This window comes from Polyergus mexicanus, unplaced genomic scaffold (genome assembly GCF_030449975.1).
Source record: "Polyergus mexicanus isolate NDT 795.1 unplaced genomic scaffold, iyPolMexi1.0 SCAF_5, whole genome shotgun sequence".
In the NCBI taxonomy this organism is placed as follows: domain Eukaryota; kingdom Metazoa; phylum Arthropoda; class Insecta; order Hymenoptera; family Formicidae; genus Polyergus; species Polyergus mexicanus.
This window is the reverse complement of record NW_027223325.1, coordinates 11,107,483-11,130,959: the sequence shown is the minus strand read 5'-3', so window position 1 is coordinate 11,130,959 and position 23,477 is coordinate 11,107,483. Positions and strand designations below refer to the sequence as shown.

At 34.8% G+C, this 23,477-nt stretch overlaps 2 protein-coding genes across 10 annotated transcripts in view; one reads left to right on the top strand and one right to left on the bottom strand.

The window, feature by feature from the left end:
* The first annotated feature begins 206 nt into the window (after positions 1 to 206).
* LOC138933025 (replication protein A 70 kDa DNA-binding subunit-like) lies at positions 207 to 4,356 on the top strand. The gene is made up of 13 exons (XM_070295441.1): positions 207 to 393; positions 462 to 509; positions 796 to 1,007; positions 1,086 to 1,240; positions 1,347 to 1,437; positions 1,529 to 1,691; positions 1,786 to 1,990; positions 2,374 to 2,486; positions 2,565 to 2,731; positions 2,889 to 3,123; positions 3,546 to 3,629; positions 3,730 to 3,924; positions 4,000 to 4,356. Exons 1-13 carry the CDS (start codon positions 364 to 366, stop codon positions 4,120 to 4,122), a joined length of 1,821 nt encoding a protein of 606 aa, XP_070151542.1. The 5' UTR covers positions 207 to 363; the 3' UTR covers positions 4,123 to 4,356.
* Positions 4,357 to 5,175: 819 nt separating this feature from the next.
* The window catches only part of Snap25 (Synaptosomal-associated protein 25kDa), a 42,866-nt gene continuing 24,564 nt past the window's right edge, over positions 5,176 to 23,477 (bottom strand). For 6 of the 9 annotated variants that reach the window (XM_070296333.1, XM_070296335.1, XM_070296334.1 and 3 more), the window contains exons 5-7: positions 17,353 to 17,470; positions 16,558 to 16,831; positions 5,176 to 11,017 (exon numbers count right to left, since the gene is read on the bottom strand). In XM_070296333.1, coding sequence (XP_070152434.1) covers positions 10,955 to 11,017; positions 16,558 to 16,831; positions 17,353 to 17,470 — 455 coding nt within the window. In that variant the 3' untranslated portion in view covers positions 5,176 to 10,954. Of the gene's footprint in view, positions 11,018 to 12,512; positions 13,000 to 16,557; positions 16,832 to 17,352; positions 17,471 to 22,026; positions 22,076 to 23,477 lie in introns of those variants that run through there. The other 3 variants (XM_070296338.1, XM_070296340.1, XM_070296339.1) reach the window with 3 other exon arrangements.

Sequence of the window (23,477 nt, the reverse complement as noted above, 5' to 3'; positions counted from 1 at the left end):
ATTAACCAATCAGGGCAAAGAAAGTAAAGATTTCTTTATTCTAATTGGTTAGTGCAATGCGTCGAAGCATCTCTAGCGTCTTCTCGACCGCAGCCTATATTCTATCTACTCTACTAGTAGAATTTTCGAACGCACCCTATACAGTAGCGCCAACTAGATTTAAGAAAGCGAATTTTTCGTAGAGTTGAGGAACGCAAACTTGTAAATTGCGTCAATCGTTGATTATTCGACGATTTCGGCGGGAACGCGGGAAGCTCTGAGGATCGACGCACATTTCGCCACGCCGCTGATACTCGGCCATCAACAGATACAAAAGAGACGTAATATCGGGAGACAAGTGTCGAGACTGAATAATCCGCAATCATGTACAAGCTAACGGAAGGATCGTTAGAAGTAAGTTTGTCAGAGGTGTATCGTTATTGCGTAAAATATTGCCTAACGATGAAATTCGAATGTTTCAGAAAATCATGAAAGGCGTAGATGTCGAGAAACCGATACTTCAAATGTTGGTGAGTAACGATTAAATAGATGCAATGGACAGCCTAACAGAGTTTGATTTCTTGACATTTCGTCCGTGAATTATAAAACAAACTAAAAGCTGTACTATTTTAGAAGCATAAATATTATTTTTGTATAGAGCCAGCACAGAATCGTTATACTGTTAAGCTTGTTTTTACAAGAGACATATATGTTTTTGCAAATAATATTCTGCTTTAGATTTATTCTTAAAAATTCAGAAAAATTGATATTTTAGACAGATTTTGATTTCATAATTTTGTAATTGTGATTTTACAGGGCTATAAAAAACTACCGAAATCTGTTAATAAAGATGGTACCACTACTGATCGATATAGATTACTCATATCTGATGGACAGAGATTCAACTCATTTACAATGTTGGCCACTCAATTAAATAACCTGATACATGATAATATTTTGACTGAATACGCAATCTGTAAAGTATCAAACTATCACCTGTCGTCAGTGAATAATGGTGGCAAGGAAAAGTATTTATCACATATTTAATGCATTAAAATGCATAAACAGTATAAAAGTCAAGCATATATTTCTATTTATTTTATTAGACGCGTGATGCTAATAATGGGTATTGAGGTAACAGTTCCTGGCAATAAAGTTGGACGTAAAATAGGCGATCCAACTAACATCGAAAGCAAATCGGAGCCTGACTGTTCAGCTACATCTAATACATCCAAAAATACTGGACTGGGTTGTCAAACTAGTAAGTACGCCATTATTTTTGTCAATTATATTCAGGAATAGTTTCTTATATTTTATTTTTGTGATATTTGTGTCATTAAATATAAAATTTGTTTTGCTTGCAATAGATGGTACGGCTCAAAGAAATACTTCAGATAATTACGGGTCTTCCGATATATGTACTACACCAATTGCAGCGTTAAGTCCTTACCAAAACAGGTATGAAAAAGAATTCAATATTAAAATATATTTATAGATATAAAAATATGCGAAGTACACAAAGAACCAACCAATTATTGTTCGCATTTAGATGGGTGATTAAGGTTCGTGTGACCAATAAATCTGCAATCAGAACATGGAGCAATTCTCGTGGAGAGGGTAAACTGTTTTCTATGGATTTAATCGATGAGAGCGGCGAGATTCGGTGCACCGCATTTAGAGACATGTGTGATAAGTTCTACGATATGATAGAGGTATGTACACATCTTGCGCAACTAAAATTGGCGATTTTCTTTTTCTTTGATTTTTACGAAGGATTGAGTTATGCGGAATGATTTATTTGTGCAGATTGGAAATGTGTACTATATCTCGCGATGCACACTAAAAGCGGCGAACAAACAGTTCAACTCGTTAAAGAATGATTACGAAATGACTATGACCAATGATACAGAGATCGTACCATGTCACGAAAATAGCGAAGACATACCGACGCTGCAGTTCAATTTTTGTTCCATAAGTGAAGTGGAAAATAAGGAGAAGAATGATATGATAGGTAATATGATTTAATATTTAATTAAATTTAATAAAAATCATAAATATTAATTTCTATGTGTTATTTTGAAAATCATTTCGGTTTCGAAAATATTCCGGTCAATCTTCGATCATTTTTGTATAATTTAGATCAATTGTTTATGTCTATATTTAGTGTGTTTATATCTGTTTCAATCTTTTGCCGTCATATTTTTCTAAAATTAATTAAATATTTGATAAATATATTTCATATTAAATATATTTCATATTAGTTCTGGAATATGATAATAAATGTGACAAAAAAATCTGATTTAAATTTATTATATAAGATAAAATTTATACATGACTGTCGACCAACTTGGTAATTGTAACACTGTATATATAATGGTGTTGTGTTTATAATAGATGTCTTGGGCATTGTTACAACATTCAACGATGTACAACATATCGTACAGCGAAGTACTGGTCGAGAACTTGTAAAGAGAGATGTCAATATCGTTGACGACAGCAATGCAATGGTAAACAATTTATTGAGAGAGCATATTTTAATATTTTACTATTATGAATGAATAAACAATTTTCTTTTTATATGTTAGGTATGCGTCACACTTTGGGGAAAACAGGCCGAAGATTTTGATGGTTCTAATAACCCGATCGTAGCCATTAAAGGAGCGCGTATTGGAGAATTCAATGGGGGAAAGAATTTGTCCCTTTTAAATTCATCCATACTCGAAAAGGATCCGGATTTACCGGAAGCACATAGGTATGTATATATTGACATTCCTGAATCTTTTCAAGGATAGTATGCATTGCTCTTCTAAAGTTTTAAATACAGTTTAAAAAATAAAATATAGATTGCAGGAATAATAATTTGTGTATAATACATTGTGTACATCATACAAGTACGATGCACATTTCAGATTGCGTGGGTGGTATACTACAGTCGGCCATTCGGAGAACGCCAAATCGCTATCTAAAGCAGGTGGCAGTGGTGATTTTAATGCGCCATTGTACACCTTCGAGGAGGCGACCGAAGCGCGGTTGGGAGAGAAACTAAATCTTGCAGATGCTTATACAGTGATGGCCACTATTATCTTAATTCGTGTGGAAAATTCTATTTACAAGGCCTGTCCCGTAGAAAGCTGCAAAAAGAAGGTGAGTTATGTGTGATATTTAAAATTATAAAGTGGAAATTTTTATTTCTTTCTCGAAAATATATATTTCATGTATTTTGTATTTATATGAGCTGAGAATATAGCCATAAAATTAATTAAATAATCTTTAGAGGGTAAAAAAGAAAATTATATTTTTCAAAGGTATAATTTAAGCGGCAGCTTTTCACTGCTATTATAATATTTTATATAAATGTTATATCTCATTTGGACAGTAATGGAAAAAGGATAAAAATTTCCTGATGAAATTGTATTGAATTCTATAAACTTAATATAAGTATTTTAAGTATGTATTTTAAGCATATTTCTTTTTTAATACTTTATTAAATAATATGTATAAGTGCAATGTATATGACAGTTGCATTAGGTTTAGACGAATTATTATGAATGATTATTCAATTTTAGTTAATTGATCAGTCTACCGGGATATTTAGATGCGAGAAATGTAATAGGGATTATCCTAATTTTGCGTATCGCTTGCTGGCAAGTGTATGTATTACATACTTTTTATCTATTTGTTATTTGAAGATTGAAGATTTTTTTAGAAATCGGTTTCACTTTTTTAACGATTTTTTAATGATTCTCATAGATGAATATAGCGGATGCGACAGGCAGTCGCTGGATAACTGCCTTCAACGAGGATGCCGAGAAGATATTGGGCATGTCGGCGCAAGAATTGGGAGAATTAAAGGAGAACGATAATGACGCCTATATGCAAAAATTCGGCGAGGCGAGTTTCAAGAGATTTACGTTTAGTTTGAGGGTAAAATCGGAAGTTTTTCAGGTAAGCGACAACTTTCATTATAAAACAATTATTTTAAATTAAGCAATTTAATTTTTAATTTTCTGTGTTTTACAGGATGAAATGAGAGTGAAACATACCTGCGCATCGGTCGCTCCGCTAAATTACAAGACTCATCTGACACATTTAATAGACAAAGTTTCTAAACTGGTGCATATTGAGAAACTGGAATCAAACTGAATAAGCTTTCGTTTAATAAGATGTGTTTTGATATTATATCTTCGAATTTTGTAGATTATAACATACAATAATCTTATGTATTACCATTCTATATTTGTATACAGACAATTGTTTATTTAAAAATCATGTCTGTTATGCGATAAAACAAGTTAAATTAAAATGCTTTAATATTGCATTAATTTTCAATATTATTTTCCAGAAATGTTTATAATTTATGTATTATGACTGCTGCACGATACCTTGTTTATTTTGTCTACAGCATGTCTTGTAAAATAAAGTTTTTCTTTTTTCTATTCATCGTTTTTTTTCTTATTCGCAAAAAAAATCGTGTTTTTTTTTAAGGATTGTTTTTGACGCAAAACAACTATGTAATTTTCATTGTAACATATTAAATACAATATATCTAATAGCGTTCATTATCATATGTAAATATGTAAACATTGCATATGTTTCGGCACGTGTTAGTTCGAGGTCAAATACGATATAATCGTCAAATACAAAGTAGATCCTTACCGGATAGTGAGGCGTAACAGCTTGTCACAAAATTGATCGATTTTGTATATGGCTCTATTCGCAGTTGCTGGACTGGATTTTCGTCTCAATTTAGATTTCAATTTGATTTATCGGAAGACATTGAAGACGAACCGGTCAGCAGAAGTTTATCTCTTGTATATGCAGAATCTGATTGAATCACTTTGGAAAATGATTTCTGCCACTTTCGAATTAAACAATTCGATTGTATAGAGAATCTAAGATTTATTGCAATTTGATTTATTATACTATAAATTTATATTGGATATTTATAGTATAAATTTTAATTCATAACTTTTATCGCATTGATTCTTTTATTATTGCTAGCGTAGATTCATAATTTTAATACCTTAATATCATAGATCCTTGATGACGTAGAACATAGATAATTAAATTTGATTTCTTGATTCTGTAAATTTGATTGACACATAATTTTTTTTTTTAGGTTCTTTGGATTCGTATATCTACTTAAAAAAAAAAAAAAATTGTCGGATCCTGAGGAAAAATGTGTCGTGAGCAATGTACAATATTTGATGGTTTATTATTTGCCAAGAAGTAAAATACACAGGCATTTGTGTTATAATGATACCGCCGAGGAGAAAGATTTCTTTTCCTCCTTTTTTATACGACAGTATCGTAAATACATCTAGCGACATTATAATCGGTACTAAAAAGAGAGAGAAGCTGGTCTCGTCCCGTCTCTTCCCTGCTCTCTTATTAACCAATAACTTTACAGTTTACAAATGTGTGTAACATTTTTCCATGCGCCGCGATCTCCTCGCTTTCGTGTCATCTTTCGCCAATTTTATTCGTCGCCTTCGTTCTATTATTTGAATTAGCTCGAGTGCCTCGAAGACGACACCTTGCACGTTTTTGCACGGTGGTCCCAAGTGTATTTGTCTCTCGCACTCGCATTTTCGCGCTAAGTACACGAAGAGGTGGCACCTCGCACCTCGTTTCTCCGAACTAGGAACCGATCGACGGAACGAGTTCCAATGTCGACATATTTTAGAATCTTTAAATCGATTATAATCGTCTAGGAATTCTTTAAAGATCAAGGATCACAAAGAATGGATCTCTTGACGGTAAAAGCTACAAGTGCTACCTTTACTTAAAGATATTTTAAGATCATCGATATTCTCTCTCTCTAACAATATTAAAAAGAGAAACATAATTATGTATATATAATTGATAAAGAAGAATGTTGCGTGTGATCAAATTTAATCTTAAAATTAATCGGAAATATAGAAATTGAATTCGATCTCGTGCCACCGCGTCGTTTCCCAAAAGTTTTACGCCTCTAGTCGCAAATCGAGGCCGCATATCACATTGCCGGCAGTTCCACTGGAGCTCTTTCGATCTCCGCTATAAACGTAAACATCGAGGTACAATTGTCGCTTAGGAGGTATGGAATTATTCCATATTTGTGTACAGAGTATTCCTGGATTTGTCGAATAATCCCTCAGCTACGAAGATCTCTCTCTAATGTCAAATCGACAAGCAATATCATCATCTACATCATTAATTCGATAATTTTTATTATAAACACAAGATATCTACTCAAATCTTGTGAAAAGAATCCCTGAAAAATCCTTGATTTTCCAAGAATTTGTATTCAAACTTCGAGATAAAATTAGAGAGGTTTTAGATGCAACTTTGAAACGAGTTTATTTATTACGCATACTTTTGAATATCGAAAATCAAAAGTAAAAATTCGAAATAAAAAACTCAAGCTTTTTTTTTACTCTCTCCTAAGACAATTTTTTTAAAAATTCCCTGAGACTCAACAAAATTCCATGAGAATTTTTTGCTTTTTCAAGATAAAAAAAATTCCCTGGAACAGAGAAGACACCCTTTTTATTGTTATATATTAAATATGCTAATATGTTATATGTTAAATATATATATATATAAAATATTTTAAAATAAAAATATTATTTTTTATATCATTAAAGTGATGGAAAGAGTGTTCGATTAATTAATTAAAATGACATTAATTATAAATCTGACTGAAATTAATTGGATTAATAAATAAATTCTTACGTTTTATCTTACATCTCTCTGGAATCAAATATATCAAAAGATTTCAATCAAAAAATTAAACAATTCCAGATGTTAAGGATTGCTCGAAATGCAAAGTTGCATCTTGAAACGAACGCTCTCTCATCGCTTTGTTTCAATTTGGCCATTCAATCGCTGCGAAAATCCTTTCGGCAGTCCCGGAAACACCCTGCACCCCTTTACAAAGAGCGGTAATTTTTATTTTGTAACTTCCGGATTATTCCCACTCTTCATGCACTCGCATCGTTATTCTCTCGCTCCCTCATTATTATTCTCTCTCGTTCGCGCGATCCGTTCTCTCACACGTACAAACATACGCACTTTTTCTTATTTCGTCCACCTCTCCTTCCGTTAATTTTTAAATTATCGTATGTGTCTCTATTCGTCTATCTACCTATTTATCTAATTGCCTGTCTATACATTATTCCTGCGTGTATGTATGTGTGTGAATAGATGTTTAAATGTGTACGCGTTACCACATAGACCTGTAGATTCGATATGACTTAATTGTTCGGGGGAATAAGGTTTGGGAGAGGGCTAAAGAAAGGGATAATATTCGTAAAATAAGTACGTAATCTCGCAATACGCGGTGATAAACAGTAACGACGAAGTAACAAGTACAATATTGCTCGATCCCGTATTTATATATATATGTGTGTATATATATATATATATATATATATATATATATATATATATATATATATATTTATATATTTATATTTATATATCTATGTACTCGTTTGTTTATTTATTATATATAATATGTAATAAAGATACTCTTTTTCTCTCTCACTCTCTCGCTTGATTAGAGTAGCCTTTTTGCAACACTCGCTTCTCGTCTACCAGGAGCTATTTAAGAAAGGGCTCACGGCGCTCGCTCTCTACACGGTTATGTATACATATGCATATATATATATATATATATATATATATATATATATATGCAAATAAATGATATATGTATACCGGCCATTCCGCTTTTGAACCGCGTTATTTCTTAAGCTATAGATTTCCTTTGCCGGATCCGGAATCGATTTTTCCTCGACAAATCGAGGGATTTTGTCATTCGCGGAAATTTCGCTAGCGCTTTATATCTTTGTAATAAATTAAAATACCGCTCGATTAATTGTAAAATACAATTGCGATAAATTGGCAATTGTTCGAAAGCCATCGGTGTCTTGATGCTTTCGTCGAAGAAAAATCCATTCCGAATTGATCAAAGAATCTGTCGTTAGTGGATTAATAAGATAGAAATGAGACACCCCTGTGTATATATGTCATCTATTTAGAAATATTTAAAATTTTTCTCGACATAAGCGATCACTATAGGCCTAATGATCTCGCGTCGTGTCACAATCTCTCTCTTTCTCTCACATACACACATTCGGATTTTATTTTTCGCTTTCTCTCTCTCTCTCTCAAACTTTCGCGAATCCTTTCACTCCTCTTAAAACATATATTCGTCCGGCGAAACGTTCAAAGGGCATTTTTCTTTCTTCTTCGAGAGAAAGCAAAGGGCAAGCAAAATCGAAAAGGCTACGCAGTTATTTGTGCTCGATCTTTACTGGCCGCTCAAGAGAGATCGATATCCGTTATTACGACTTATCATTTCCTTCGAGGTTTAGAAAATAGAGATGTCGTGGAAAAAAACGCCTACGTTGATTAAAAATTATTGGCTTCCTCTCCGTTATCGACCAATAAATCGATCCCCTTTGCATTTCCAACGCGCGTGCAGCTAAAGAGGATAGCGCAAAAATTGCGTAACGACCGTAGGGATGCAAGAACTCTGGACTTGAAATTACTAAGACTGTCCACTTTACGATAAATTAGTCGATTAATAATTTATAAAATTATCAAGGAATATCTCAAGCCTGAAGGCGTATATTCATTAAGTGTCAATAATAACGAAAACGCTATGTAAGAATCTTTTACTGTTCTGTAATAAGGGCATATCACAGGATCACAACGGGATAATTTAGGGCCACTACAGAGAACGATCGAGAGATTTTACGGATATCGATTCTCGAGCCACGGCAGGCTTCTTCTCCTCCTCTCCTCGTCATACGATTTAACAAGGTAGATACGTCGCCCTCGTGTAAATACAGTAATGTACAATCTTTCTTTTTTTTTGGAGTTAAACCTTACTGTGATCTCGGCGCGATTGGCGCAAAAGGGTAGAATTGGGGAGGGGTGTGGTAGGGAAGGCAAAGACAAGGGGGATAACATCTACGCTCTACGTTGTCGAGTTGTGTGAATCGAGTTTTAAAAACGACGAAAAAAGAAGACCTCGCTCTATCTACAACTTAAGCGACTCCTATTAATCGTGTATGGCTGAACGCGTTCTCTTCGTTGCTTCGGTTATGTCTCGGTATATATATATATATATTCTTCTTCTTCTTCTTTTTTACTCTTTCTCGTCCTGTGCTCCTTCGTCCTCCGCACGCGATTCCACTCCCTTCCTCCTCCAAGTGTCACCGATCTCTCTTTGCGCGTTCCTCCCACGCGGATTCGGATTCGGGACACCCGATAGAATTCCGAAACGCTTTCGAGATTGAGTTCGGGAATGTATGTGTGTGTGTATATATATATATATGTGCATGTATAATCGAATAAAAAAAAAAATTTTTTTTTTTGCTATGGAAAGGAAAAACAACAAGATCCTTCGCGAGGAGAACTCGGGGAAATTCGAGAGAGGGAGATTAAGTATGTCGCTCTTCTCGCGTGCGTATAGATAAAAATATCAGCTATCGTTGAATATAACTCTCTCGAGCGCGATTTATAATCGGAGAGCGATAAATATATAACGAGATAATAAATAAAGCTTGCACGAGCTTGCTTGTACGAGAATATTAGGAATTTTTCTCGTCAAAGGGAGATGAGTGTAATGCTTTTGTACTGTGATACTGTTGCTTCCTCTCATCTCGTATTTTCAATATAATTCCTCTCCGGAATCGATTGAATCGAGAAGAAAATTGATTCATCGTTGCACTGTCGTGTGCATTTAATCTCGAATACGTGTACGTGTACGTATATGTGTAATTAACGATATATATATATATAGTTTTTTTTCCTTCTAATTTAAATTTTACAGTTAAAGTTAATCCTGTCGATAAAGAACGAAGCTGTGCTCGCTTTTAAAACGGAGATTAAATTTTTTAAAAGCTCCGCTTTTTAAACTACACGATACTCGAAATTTATGTCACGCTAGAGAAAAATTCCATCGGCACTTTATTGTGATCGTTACAATGAAACTGCTGGTCTTAAATTAGAGATTCTATATTTCAATATACGATCTTATCCGATGATTATTAATCTGCCGCGAAGTTTCGAATACTTGAGGCTTCATCGGCAAATTATTGCGGCTATGATAAAAAATTAAAGAGCCCGTGTTTCGGAGATTAAATTTTATTTCGGTTCATGTAACAATGATTGAAGTGTATGTTTGATCGAAAATTACATCGGATGTCCTCGGATGCCTAAATTAGAAAAATTAGACGAAAATACTCGAATTTCAAACCAAAAATCAAATTCAATCTCCAAATCTGTGACTCGATCTCGCGTTAACCCTAAACTTGCAGCAAAAACTAAGGGAGTAAAACTCAAAGAATTATTTTACAAAGGAGATACATATTATACAACAGTACTCATCAATATGACAACAAATTCAGCGTTTATTTTTTTACATAAATTTTTCCTGAGCTGCATTGTTTGTAAAGCGGATTGCAATTACGGTTAACGCGCAAGTTAGAAGAGACAGCACAAGACAAATAACACAAATAAAAATCGTCTAAAAGATCAGAAAAGTTCATTTATATTACGACGATTTTTAAATATCATTTCTAGTTTATCTAAATATGTACAATGCACATAATTCCTATTTTAAGAATAAAGTAAGAAAACAGAATTACGTATTTTTTTACAGGACTTACTCAGTCAAGTTTAGGGTTAAGTATTTTGGCAACGTTAAGTATATTTCTCTTAAGCTTGTTTTCGTCAAGCTTTGATGTCTTCTTTTTTATACGCGAATGAAGAGACAACGAACTAAACACGAATAAGGTAAACCGCTTGCGAACAATTGAGTGGGCTGTCGAGTGTAAATTGTGCTGATTGTTGGTGGTGTCGGTGTTGTTCTTGTATCGTTGTTATTGTTGTTGTCGGTGATGGTGGTAGTGGTGGAGGGTGATGGTAGTGATGCTCGTGGCGGCCGACGGGGATGGTCGACAGAGAGTACGGCCGCTTACTTGAGTAGCTGATGGGCTCGCTCGTTGGCCACCTGTATCCTCGTCTCGTTCGATTCACCCTGCGTGTCAAAGAACAAGAAAAACAAAAACGCAATGTCGTATACGTGAGCTGTCGAGGACCGGACGGTGTAAATCGAGGCCGGAATCGCGAAATGTCACCATTTCCGCGCACACTCTAATATATCGCAGATAATTTCTTAAAAAGAAACTTGAGAAAGAGTCGTCCAAGATTTTCAAAAAGTATCAATTTAACGCGGAATGTCTCTATCGATCATAAGAACATTAATTTTCCTTATGAATATTAATTCTATTTATTGGAATATAATTCTAAAATAATATAATTTTCAGTTAATATATAGCTGTATTTGTTGCAAACTATTTCGCTGCAATAGTAGATTGATTCTTACTCTGTTAAAGCAGCTTTTTGCGTGTGATCTTAAAAAAAACTACGTGGTTTTCTACGAGAATCTCGAGACGAAAATTTCTCAAATGCAACAAGGATCGTGACAATTAAATTCGACACGATCACACTTTTGCAAAATTCGCGCGGCGTCGCGCGAAATTCGGAAGACGACGAAATTCGCACGCTGCTCCTCACGTCAAGCGTTTTAACCCGATCGATCTCGTCGGGAAGCATCGGGGACGAAAGCGTCGAGAACGTTTTCCACACGGGGTTCGAAGGGATCGACGAAAAGCAATTCCCTGTCACCGTCGTCGTCGACGGCGGCGGTGTTCATTCGTGACAATCACAACGAGGATGACAACATGTGACGCGGGCGTTGTGACAACGTGTATACAAGAGTGAGATGACACATCTCAGTGCGATGCTCTATCGCTCATTAATCTCGATCTACACTAATGCTTTTTTTGTGTCTCACGATATAAAATCCATCCATCGAGAGAAAATCCGAACTTTACATCCGTTTATCTGTCATTAACAGATTGAATACCGTCTGCATCGTTCAAAAAAAAAAAAAGAAAAAAGGTTCAGGTTACGATTTACACGGCATTTTTAGAAAGTGGATAAGGATACACAAAATAAAAATGTCTCACGATCAGCAGTTTTAATTTTAACGACAAATTTGCTATTTCTTTAATGGAAGTATCAAGACATCATTATTTTCTTTTTGCGATTGAAAGACCAAAAGCTTCTCGCGAATTGTAAAAATTTCAAAAATATATACATAAAGATAACATTTTTTTTCGCACTCTAAAGATCCTAAGTAAAACATTTCCTTCGGAAAGCATTGTGTATTTACCGCGATTATCAAGCAACTGTTCACTGTATATCTGTTCGTTGTATCTCGATGAAAACTTGACAGTAATGATTAGTAGATTTTTTTTTCGTTATTGCACATGTTATTTTTGTGGATCGGATTGTGGAGGCAACGCGCGGGATTGATATCCGACGAGAAGACAGCAGAAGGGAAGAGGGTTGGGGGTGAGGGAGATTATTTGTAGAACTGGGAATATTCGTATCGTATAATCTGATATTTCAACATTTTAGCAATTGCAAATATTATATATTCGAATATATGATATTACTCGTGTATATATATATATATATATATATATGTATATCTCGATTATTTTAATAAATGAATATTATATTCGGATATAATATTTCATCATAATTCTCAAATCACCACACGTACAATATTCACGAGCGATATCATTTAATAATTTCAACTAATTTAATTTATAATGTTTAATAATTTTTCTTTAATTCAAATATTCAACTTAATATTTATAATATTCTCGCTCCTCCTCCCCTTTCTCGCATCCAGAATAATCCCAGTTCTACAATCGTGTATGTCAGATCTCTAAATATGTATAATACACAATATGTATAATTTTTCCTTTCTCTCTCTTTTTTTTTTTTTTTTTTTTTCTTTCGTTCGAGACGACATCTCATCGTGATATGCAACTTGGGGCTCGGAGGAGGCGGATACGTGGAGACAGAGAGAAGAGACGCATTTTACTTGAGCAGGGCGTGCGCACGTTGATTTGCCACGGCTATCCTCGTTTCGTTCGACTCGCCCTGCGGATTATCAGTTTGGGTTTCGGTCATAGAGATGTGCGATGTGGTTGCGAATGGATGTGTGTACGTGCATATATATGTATGTGTGTTTAGCGCGGCTATCGTTCATCGGTGTGATGCACAATCTCTCGTGTCTTGCGGTCTTCGCACGAGGTTCAACCCTTTTCGACATTATACAGTACCACGATCGGATCGTGTAGCAGATTGTACCGCAATTTGTGCTAATCAGAGAAATTGTCTCAATACGATAATCAATATTAAATAATGCACAATCAATCTTGTATTTTTGAAAAAAGTGAGAAGAACTTAATTCACATTTAAATTAAGTAAAATTATAGAAAATTAAATAATAAATTTTTGTGATTAATAAAATCTGTAGTAGACTGTTTGAGATTGTGCACCCTGCACCCCCCCCCCCCACTGTAACAACTCATTAAAGACCATAATTATATTTTTATAGAACACTGATTTCTTTGTGATTATTAATATGTAAATTAATCGGATCTTTTATTCGGAAAGATTAGATCAAGATATATCGAAATAAAATAGCTTAGAATATTTGAAATCATATCAAAGTTTTAAGATATGATCTTTAAAGAGCTAACAATCCTCGAACGATCAGCATTTATTGTCGATGTCAAAGGAAAAATATTGTGTCACGGTAAGAAAGAATCCCATAGTTATATATAATATCAAAGACATTGAACAATCGATGGAAAGAATAACATAACAAAGCATCTAATAATAATAAAAAAAAAAAAAAAATGAGATAGAAGGAAGAGAAGAAAAATGAGTGGATGAATCGAGGAAATATAAATTTAATCTTAATAAATATCAGAGGTTGGAAGGTAAATGTCGATGCGTCGAATATCGATTATCGAGTTGCGCATTTAATTGCGGGTTAATGGAAACGCTGTAAATGCCGTATATACGATAAATACGGAGTTATAATACGAGAAATAAAATTAATCGGGAGCTCAATAGCGGCACGTTGCAATAAATAGTGACAGATAATTATTGAAGTATTGAAGTTACCGCGTTAGAGATATATATATATTGATCGTTCGAGGAGCATTTTATTATAGTCACAGAATTCTGCCTCTCTTTTGTCTAGGATCTACCGAGAGGACTATGATAAAAATTCAAAAGTGATAGTGTACGGATTCTCAAGCGTTCTTATTTGAAGAAAGAAATATTTAACAAATTATCACATGGTTGAAATAATAGATTCATAATTTGCTATATCCTACTATTTATTCATAAGAAACACGTAGCCCTACTTTCCCTAATGCAAATATTATTTCAACTTTAATAATAGATATATAATTCAACAAAAATCTCTAATTGAACAAATTGTTAATTCAATCTTTTTGCACAAGTTTAAAATCTTGCATCTCTTTATCTTAAAATTAGTATTTCAATACGAAAGAATTTTTATTTTTAATCTGTCAGATTTTTTTTTTTTTTTTTTTTTTTGCGCTGAGAATCCATAGTTCTAAGAAAATCTCGTGAAAAAGAGATAAAAGGAGAGAGAGAGAGAGAGATGGTGCAATAATTTAAAGGTAAGAACATAAAAGGCAAGCTGCATCGAGAGGATGACCGAGGGATAAAGTGTGCCCGTGGAATAAATCGAGAAGGTGCCGTAGAAAAAAGAGCGACGTCTAAGACGAGGGCGAATCATGGCGTCTAAAATCGTGCGGTGCGCTTGCGTAAGCATGCGTTGAAACGGATGTTGCTGGGATTATTTTTATCTTTCGGACACCGATATTGAAATTTTGTACTTTTGCACGCCGTAATTTCGACTTCCCGTTACAACTTTAATCTTAAACAAGACGATCGATAGAGGGGAGATGGAAAGATCTTACAATTATAAAAATTGTACAAATTCCTCATTGCATTTCTGATCTGGTGTGTAATAAACAAATGAATGAAATCGAGTTTAAAAGAAATTCCTAGATAATCACACAAAAAGTACACACGATTCTTTTTTAATGAATATATTGTGTTATCGAGAAATATTATTTTATTATTTACAGTAAAACAGAGAATTTTAGTTTCATTTGAATCTTTGATATCATGTTGTACATTATATTGTTTATAAGATTAAAGTTCAATCGATCAAAAGATCTCTTTAGCTGATTGTTAAGCATAGTATGTCGCGCTGCTTTTTAAACACCATTTATTCTCGAGGGAAAAGTGAAGAAAGACGCGGATGGCGACGATGAACGTCGTTGGAACACCTACTCGAATTAGGATCACGTGACATACAAGGATAGAGCGGAAGAAGGGAAGAAAGGAAAGGCCGATGGATACATAAAAAAGCGAAAGCGACGACAAACGTGATGTGCATCGCTCTGAGCCTGTGCATTGTGACATAAAGATTCGCGCATATATCGCGACACATGTCAGTTCATCCCGTGTAGTAGTCCAGTAAACATGTGCAAATATAAACCATAATATTAGTTGCGATTAATTAAATTTGCATTCTACATTGTTCAATATATATATATATATATATTTTTTTTTTACAATTTAGTTGAATTAAATAATTAATTATTAAAATAAGATTTAATTTTCTTGTAAAAAAAATTTCATGTCGAATTAAAATTCAGTTAGAGATATTAAAAATAAGTAGCCTAGAATTTAATTGCATTGTGAATTCAAAAATGCAAGAATTAAAAATTCCTCAAGTTTGTTTATAATGGAAATTTACAAGAATCCTCTAATTCTGATTTCCCTATATTCAAATCTCTAAAATTTTTAGTCTTGTAAATTTTCAATTTTTCACATTTATCTTAATCAAAATTCTCTTCCAAATAATCGATCAAATTGCTCGACATTTACTAATGGTATTATTGGCAGATGTGTACTGGACTTAAATAACCTCATCGACATACTGGATTACACCACAAAGACTATTGCTTGACAATATAAATTCACCGATCTAAAGTTTCACATAATTATTTTACCTTGGTCAAATCAACATCAATCTGTTAAACTACTTATCAAATTGAAAGACATAAAGTTCCTTGTGATATGCAACAATTACGCCAGAGCAATATTTTGCCCTTTAGTGTAAACTTTGCAGCTTTATTTCGGACTATATGGTATTTGGTACTTTGACTTTTATCAAAAATAAAGGAAGAGTGCATTCTCTAACACTGCACTCTTAGTTTCAATTCTTCGATTTTTCTAAGACTGTTTAAAAAATTTTTCTTATCGTTCCCTCGACCAAGGATTTAACAGTATGTCGATGGGCGCGACGGACGCAAATTACCGTCCGGATAATTTTTTTAGGCTCTTGTCCAGCTGGGAAAATATAAATATTCTATACGCAGAATACAATTTCTTTAAAAAAAAAAAAAAAAAAAAAAAAAAAAAAAAAAAAAAAAAAAAAAAAATCTTCGCAAAAATATCGCCTCGTAATTTCGTTCTTTACTTTACCGCGATGAGAGGGGAAGGAGACAGTAGCTGGACAAGAGTACTTTTTAGAGCCATGCCAAATAGCTTGGCAAAACTGCGTGATGTGTGTAGCGATGATGGCGCATTCCCACTTACCTTGCGATTGATCCTGTCGATCTGCCGATTCTGATTCTCGAGCTCGCTGCCCATGTCGATCGCCATGTTCCTCAGATTGCCGATCATCGTGTTCACCTGACCCATGTTGTCCTCCATCTCCACTTCGCGCGCGTCGTTCGTAATCTTGGCGATGTAACCACTCTGGGGCCCGATGCCATTGCGGTCGTCCATCACCCGTTGGGGTTGATTGTTGACGACCTTGCCGTCGTCGTTGCCCTTCCACGTGCCCTCGTCCTCCTTAAAGCTGGCGCCTCTGCGCGCGCAAGATCGCGAGCAACGCGATTAAGTTCGGGTCTATCGCGGAAAACTTTGTCGGCTAACATGATGTTCAGCGATAAACATCGATTTCATACAAATTGCAAACTTGAAATAAATTTCATGTTTGATGCGATATTCTGCGTTAATTACATAGACTTGCATCGCCAATTATTATTAATACGTTAAGTCAGCTTTGATACAGATATCGCCAAAGTTCGAAGCTTATAAACGACAATCATAATTTCATACGATAGATGTTTTTCCATATTTGAGTTACATTTAAACAATTTCTTATTATCTATATTTATTTCTTTAATTACTAAAATTATTCTTTAACGCGCGTTGAATTTATTTCTTACTGTTAGCTCATGTGCGATCAAAAAATCGTATATATATTATTAATAACCTGATAAGAGAGTAAAGTGTGTAAAGCATTTTTTCTGATATATTTTTTTTTTTTTAAGAAAGAATGACAGTAGGCAAAAAAAATATATAGCTAAGATAGTCGTGTCATACTTGTTACAGGGAAGAACACAAAGGCCGCAGCACTTTTCCATTCCAGTGAGATTCTTCTCGGCCTCTTTCATGTCGGCGTTAATCTGGTCCATGCCCTCCTCGATTCGGTCCAGCTGTTCTGTTTTGTTTTATAAGGAATATAACGTTAGTCAGTCGGTGATAAGGCGACTCTCGGTCGCGAAGACTCGAAAGGGAAAGGGCAACCACGCGAGAAAGATCGTTACCTCTAATTAGGGACCATAACGACGAATGCTCTAAAAGCGAACTAAACTAAATCCGATCTAGAAAAGTGTCTGCAACACTCCATCGATAAGAATGTCTCACGCGATGTATGTGTAATCAAGCTTCTCTAAAAATGGAAACAGCTTTAACCCTTTGCGCGATGAAAATCTTGATTTTGTATTCACATTTCTCACACACACGCGAACCTTTGATTCTTCAATACTCGATAATTTCTATAATTAGCAATCTCTTTGCTTAATTATTTATTTTAATCTCTTATTTATTATGTATATGTCTCACGGAGATTCATCTTCGTTGTTTTAATCTTTATCGCTACGCCGGTTTCCGGGACTTATGTTGTAACAATGTTTTTTTTTTTCCACGATTACGAAGCGAAAAGCCATCCCAAAGAGTTAAAGCTCTGATACGTGTAGCTTTATAAGCAGCTCGAAACTATCGGGAACAAACAACGTAATATAATCAAGCCGATTAAGAAGGCGAACGCTGGATGTGCATTGCCCAATCCTCTTTCGCTAATTTAATTCTCCTGGAGAGAGAGAAAGAGAGAGTGAGAGAGAAAGAAAGTCAAGCGACGGTTCGTGTAAAACCCTCACCCAAAGGAAAGGGGCGTCCCTTTTTAAAATTTTCCGATTTTTCGCTCCCCTCTCTCGTCTCATTTCCGCGCGACGTTCATATCTCGGATCACAAAATCGAGAATCTCCAGTTCCGTGCAAAAATTCAAGAGAAAATTTCTGCAGGTATGAGTATACTCTTGGATATTTCACGGACGTTTATCGATAAGATACGGACGCCCTTTACCCTTTCCTTTCAAGCAACTGCGTTCGATTTTATATTCTAGCACGAGGGATCAATCGAGCGGATAGACATTGTTTTCTTTTCGTGTCTAATTGACAGAGTTCATTATTCTCAATGAATAGAACAAATTAATAAGGAGTCATTTGTTCAATTAATAAATATATGTATTGATGATAATAAATATAGAAAAATTGAGATATAATCGTGCACTTTGTAAATTATAAAAATCAATAATTTATAGACTCTGTCAAAAGAATATTTTTAACACGCGTGAAAGTTTTATTATTGCAAAATTAAAGACGATGAGAAATAATTTGATAATTTTTTAATAATTGCATTCATAGAATATAATCTTGTATTAATTATTATATAAGAGAATCGATACTTATTTTTTTCTATATTTTAGACAGAATCAAGAAAAAGCTATAAAAAGTATGAAACTGTTTTCCAGAATCACCGGGCACGATATTGCGAAAAGAGAAACATCCGCTCGATGGAACTCCCGAGTCTGCACAAAGTAAAGTGCAAGACGAAAGCGCGGCTGTTAAGCGAAGAGTTTCCTCCTTGCTCGACGTTCTTGCATCGGGTGATTTTGCTGTTATGTGTCTACCGGATATGTACAGTGGGTTGATCTCTCACGGGTGGGTGATGGAATTTTCTACACTAAGTGTACAGTATATCCCGAAATAGCTCTTGTCATACTTTCTTGATAGTCATAATCTTTTACCTTACATTACAGTTCTTTATGATAATAAAGTGATAATAAAAAATCTATGTAAAATTTTATCTACGATCTATTTATATTGTCTGGATTGCCTTAATTTCTTACATTTTATTATAACACAGATAAATATATTACCAGATAAAAACGCGATTATACTAGACAAATCGAGCCTAAACCGGCCAAACGATTGATGAAAGAAGTATTTCGAGACACTCTGTATCTACGTAATACTTATAGATTTGACTACGCGAGTTTGTCTAAAAGTATTGACGCCCGGGTGAATAGTGATGTACTCGTGTTCGGCTAATAGCATGTTGTAAAAAAAAAAAAAAAAAACCAATATCGTTGTAATGTAGCGAGTATTCGATTCGGCCAGAATTACGCGCGCCGGTAACAGTTTGTATTTTGGCTAAAAAGCAGAGGCTGGATTCGCGACTCTTCGCTCAGCATCCTGCCGACTTTTATTTCCAAGATGAAAAACATCGCGAGAGATGTCCGCGGTAAGGTAAATGTAAAGACGCCGTTACACGCGGCGTCGTCGATTGTTCTCGGATGCATGTCGTGAAATCTCGATCACGTCTGTTGTCCGCTTTTGTCTTGTTTTCCTCTGTTTTTCTGTAAAGACTCGCACCGCACGATTTTTCGCCGAGAAAAATTTTCGCGTAAAATCAACTGACATCGAAATTTTCGTCTACGCACATCGAATGGAAATCCTTTTGTCCTGAATATTGGCTAATAAATTATGTCGATCATCGGATCTAAGGCATTCTCTTAGCAATTTTATTTCCTTTTTTTTATTTATAATTTCGTTAATTATATATTTAGTGTTAAGAAATTCCTTTTTTAATGCATCCAGATTCCAGAAAACAATTAACAAGCAATAATTTATTCTCGTAAATATTGAAATTAGAATTTATAAATACTATTACTTTTTCTTAGATATTTGGCCGTAGAAACTTTTTTTTTATTTTAATGCAAAGAGAGGGAGAGTAACTTCATTTAAAGATATATTTTTGCATTCGTCTTATTTCTTTCTTCCTCAAAGTCTGCATAGATCTGTTTACTTTAAGTTAAAAAAAAAAAAAAAAAAAAAAAAAAAAAAAAAAAAAAAAACACTGTTTAATTTATAATAAAAATTTACAAACACGATGAATTTTCAATGTGCGAAAAATCGTGAGATGCAAACGAAGCTTGAGGGAGTTCGAGTAAAAATCTCGAAGATACGGAGAGAAGGAGAATAAGGGATGACAACGATTCAAAGGAAACCGGAAGAAGGGCGAGATGAGAGAAAGAGAGAAATACAAGAAGGGCGGAAAGAGTAAGTATCGTAACAATTAGTATCAGTTACGCAGTGTGAAAGAGAAAGTAGTATAATATGCAGACACAGCAATGGCGAAGCCCGAAGAAGCTGAAGAAAGAGAGCGGAAGAGAACCAAAGAAGCGCGCGAGAAGGTCAGAGAGTTAGTCGGAAAAGAAAGAAAAATAAAAAAATTTGCTTGAGCGCTGTGAACGAAATGTAAGTGAACGGTATAACGATGGCCGAGTGTTGCCGAGTAGTATGTGTGCGTACATTTGTATTCGTACACAAACACACACACACACACACACACACACACAAATGCTAAATAGTATACATAATATATCACTCAATAACGGGGGCGTAGCGATAGGATAGCAGAATGAAACGATGCTTTTCTGAGTCTCTTCGAGAGACTCTTTCATGTATATTTATTTCACGAGAGAGAGAGAGAGAGAGAGAGAGAGAGAGATTGCCGTGAGTTTTCTCCCTCTAGCTCTCCTTCAAAATCTATTAGCTACGCCCCTGATTGTTAAATAAGCAGCAGTGTTTCGATGCACGCGTGTAAACATATACACGCGATTGTCTTTCGGGAAAAGGGGAAAACGCGGATATAGCGAGGCCCAAGTTTTTGTCATATCTGTGATTTTCTTCTGAACGACGTTCTGAGTTTCTTCGAGCGTCCGATCGTTATTCGTCGATTATTGTTATGATGATTATAATCTTTGCGTTCATAGACATAATCGCAAGGAAAGACGAGAATCATCTACATAACTAATCGATATTATATTAGCAAATGTGAAGAGAAAGATTGGAAAAAAAAATTGAAGAATAGATAATAGAATGATAACGAGATGTGACGAAATATCGCTTCTCGATGAATTGAAGCAAAGAGCAAATGAAATTCTCGGGAAATCGAATTCTGAAGCCTCTTCGGAATCGAAGGTCCCGCTACCGATCCCCCTTCTCCCTTCTTGGAAAAATCTGTATAGGAGATTTACACGTGAAATACACGGCAATATTTCGCAGCGATGGTACACGAACAGATCTAAGGAAACGGAAATGCGCAGGAAGATGATATTATCATCTATCTTTCGGGCAGCGCTGCGTTATCGCGCTCATTCTCGCGAGATATCACCGCGTATTTTCCAGAAGGATAAGAAAAGTAGTTCGGGCGCCCACATTTCTCCATTTTCCCGCTATAAATCGGCTCGTGATCGCGAAAATAAGAAGATAATTATTTCAAAAATAAATAAATACAATCGCATCGGACTAATCGGGAGTATTCTCATCCCTTTAGATAACGCTAAACGCCTGTATATCCGTTTATATAATATCTGAAATATTTTTACTATGACGAGGGATCGCGAATATTTATAGCGAGAAAATTGCGATGGACGAGCACTATTCTTATCCATGGTATACCATATACGTATTGATACATATTTTTAATATGTGTGTATGTGTATACTCTGTAAAATTGATATTTGTATCGTCGGTTGTCGCTGCGGAGAGTAAAATCGTTTTTCATATATTTTTCGTATCTCTTTTCTTTCTTCCTCGCGACGGGATCTGTCTATTGTTTATGTTAGAGGCTAGAATGGATGTGGCTTACCGCCTTGCTCGTCCAGCATTACGAGGGTTTTCATCCCGACCTCGTGGCTCTAAACAGGCAACCGACAGGCAATCAGCGGCGTATTAAACATTGAGGAAAAGTTACATCGCCGTCGGGACGCTCCCTCGCCTCGCTCCGCGATGGTTCCCTCCCCGGAAAAAAAAAAGATCCAAGACCCCCCCCCCTCCCTCGTGATATTCACCAATGCCAACGCGGGGAGAAATAAACTTCGGGAGAGAGATGTGAGAAAGATAATGATGGAAAAAAGGAAGAGAAAGAGGCAGGACGATGAGAGAATGTCGGAGCGGCGAGAGGGCGCGGACGACGAATTTTTTTTTTTCAGCCTCAACTAATTAATCTATTATACGTATCAGGAGATGGATGAATGGATGGATGGATGGAGATATGATGTGACATCAGCAAATGCTAACATCGGGGTTCAACAACGATGATTGTGAAGGAGGGGGACCGTAGGAATGATGAGAGAGAACCGAAATGTTCATCCTGTTGCTCTTTCCCAATTAATTTTTAAGACGTTGGATGAATGAAGATGCAAAAATATTTAATTCATTATAGATCAAAGAAAAATGAATAAATGACGACGTGGATCCTCGACGACTAGCGCATTTATAGAAAAGATTAAGTATTAGTGGTAAAAAGTACGTAGAACAAGTATTCGACACAATACAATTCTTCTTCCGCGAATCTCAAAGGATGAACGGAAAACTTGGTTATAAATGATAAATGAAAGTGATACTTATGTTAAACACTTGGAATGAAAAATATTGGAATAAAATTAAGATAAATCTGCGTGATTTTCGTAACAAGAATTATGATTCATGAACTCAATGCTGTTATCTTTCGCATTCAGATATTTGTATAAATACAATAAACATTCGTAAATTTTTCAATTATATATCTATATATATATTTATATTTATATATAATAATACGTTTTATTATTATGTAAAGTAAGATTTTATCTTATGCAAAAAGAAAATTATTAGGAGAAAATTATACAGTATCTCAACTCTACTGAAAACTATTCTTAAGTAGAAAATTTTAAATAAAAACAGTTTTTAATAATTAAAAAAAAAAAAAAAAATAAAAATATTTTTATATATTTTAAAACGGAAATTATTCCATTAAATTTAAATTAATTATTCCTTCAAATTAAAATAAATTTCAAATTTACAACGCATATCTATTTTCAAATAAATAATATTCGTATTAATTTCTCAATTTCGATATAACTCTCAAATGAGCGAGGAAAAAATAAAGATTCTTATATTTCTGAATGCAAATGATTACGTTGACACACACCTGATGTGTGACGCATCCGGAGAAATAAATGAACACCAGAGCAGAGCAAAGCTAGAAAGGAGATGGCGAAGGCAAAAAAGATAGAGACAGACAATCAAATATAGTCAAAGGTAAAAGAATAAACGGGA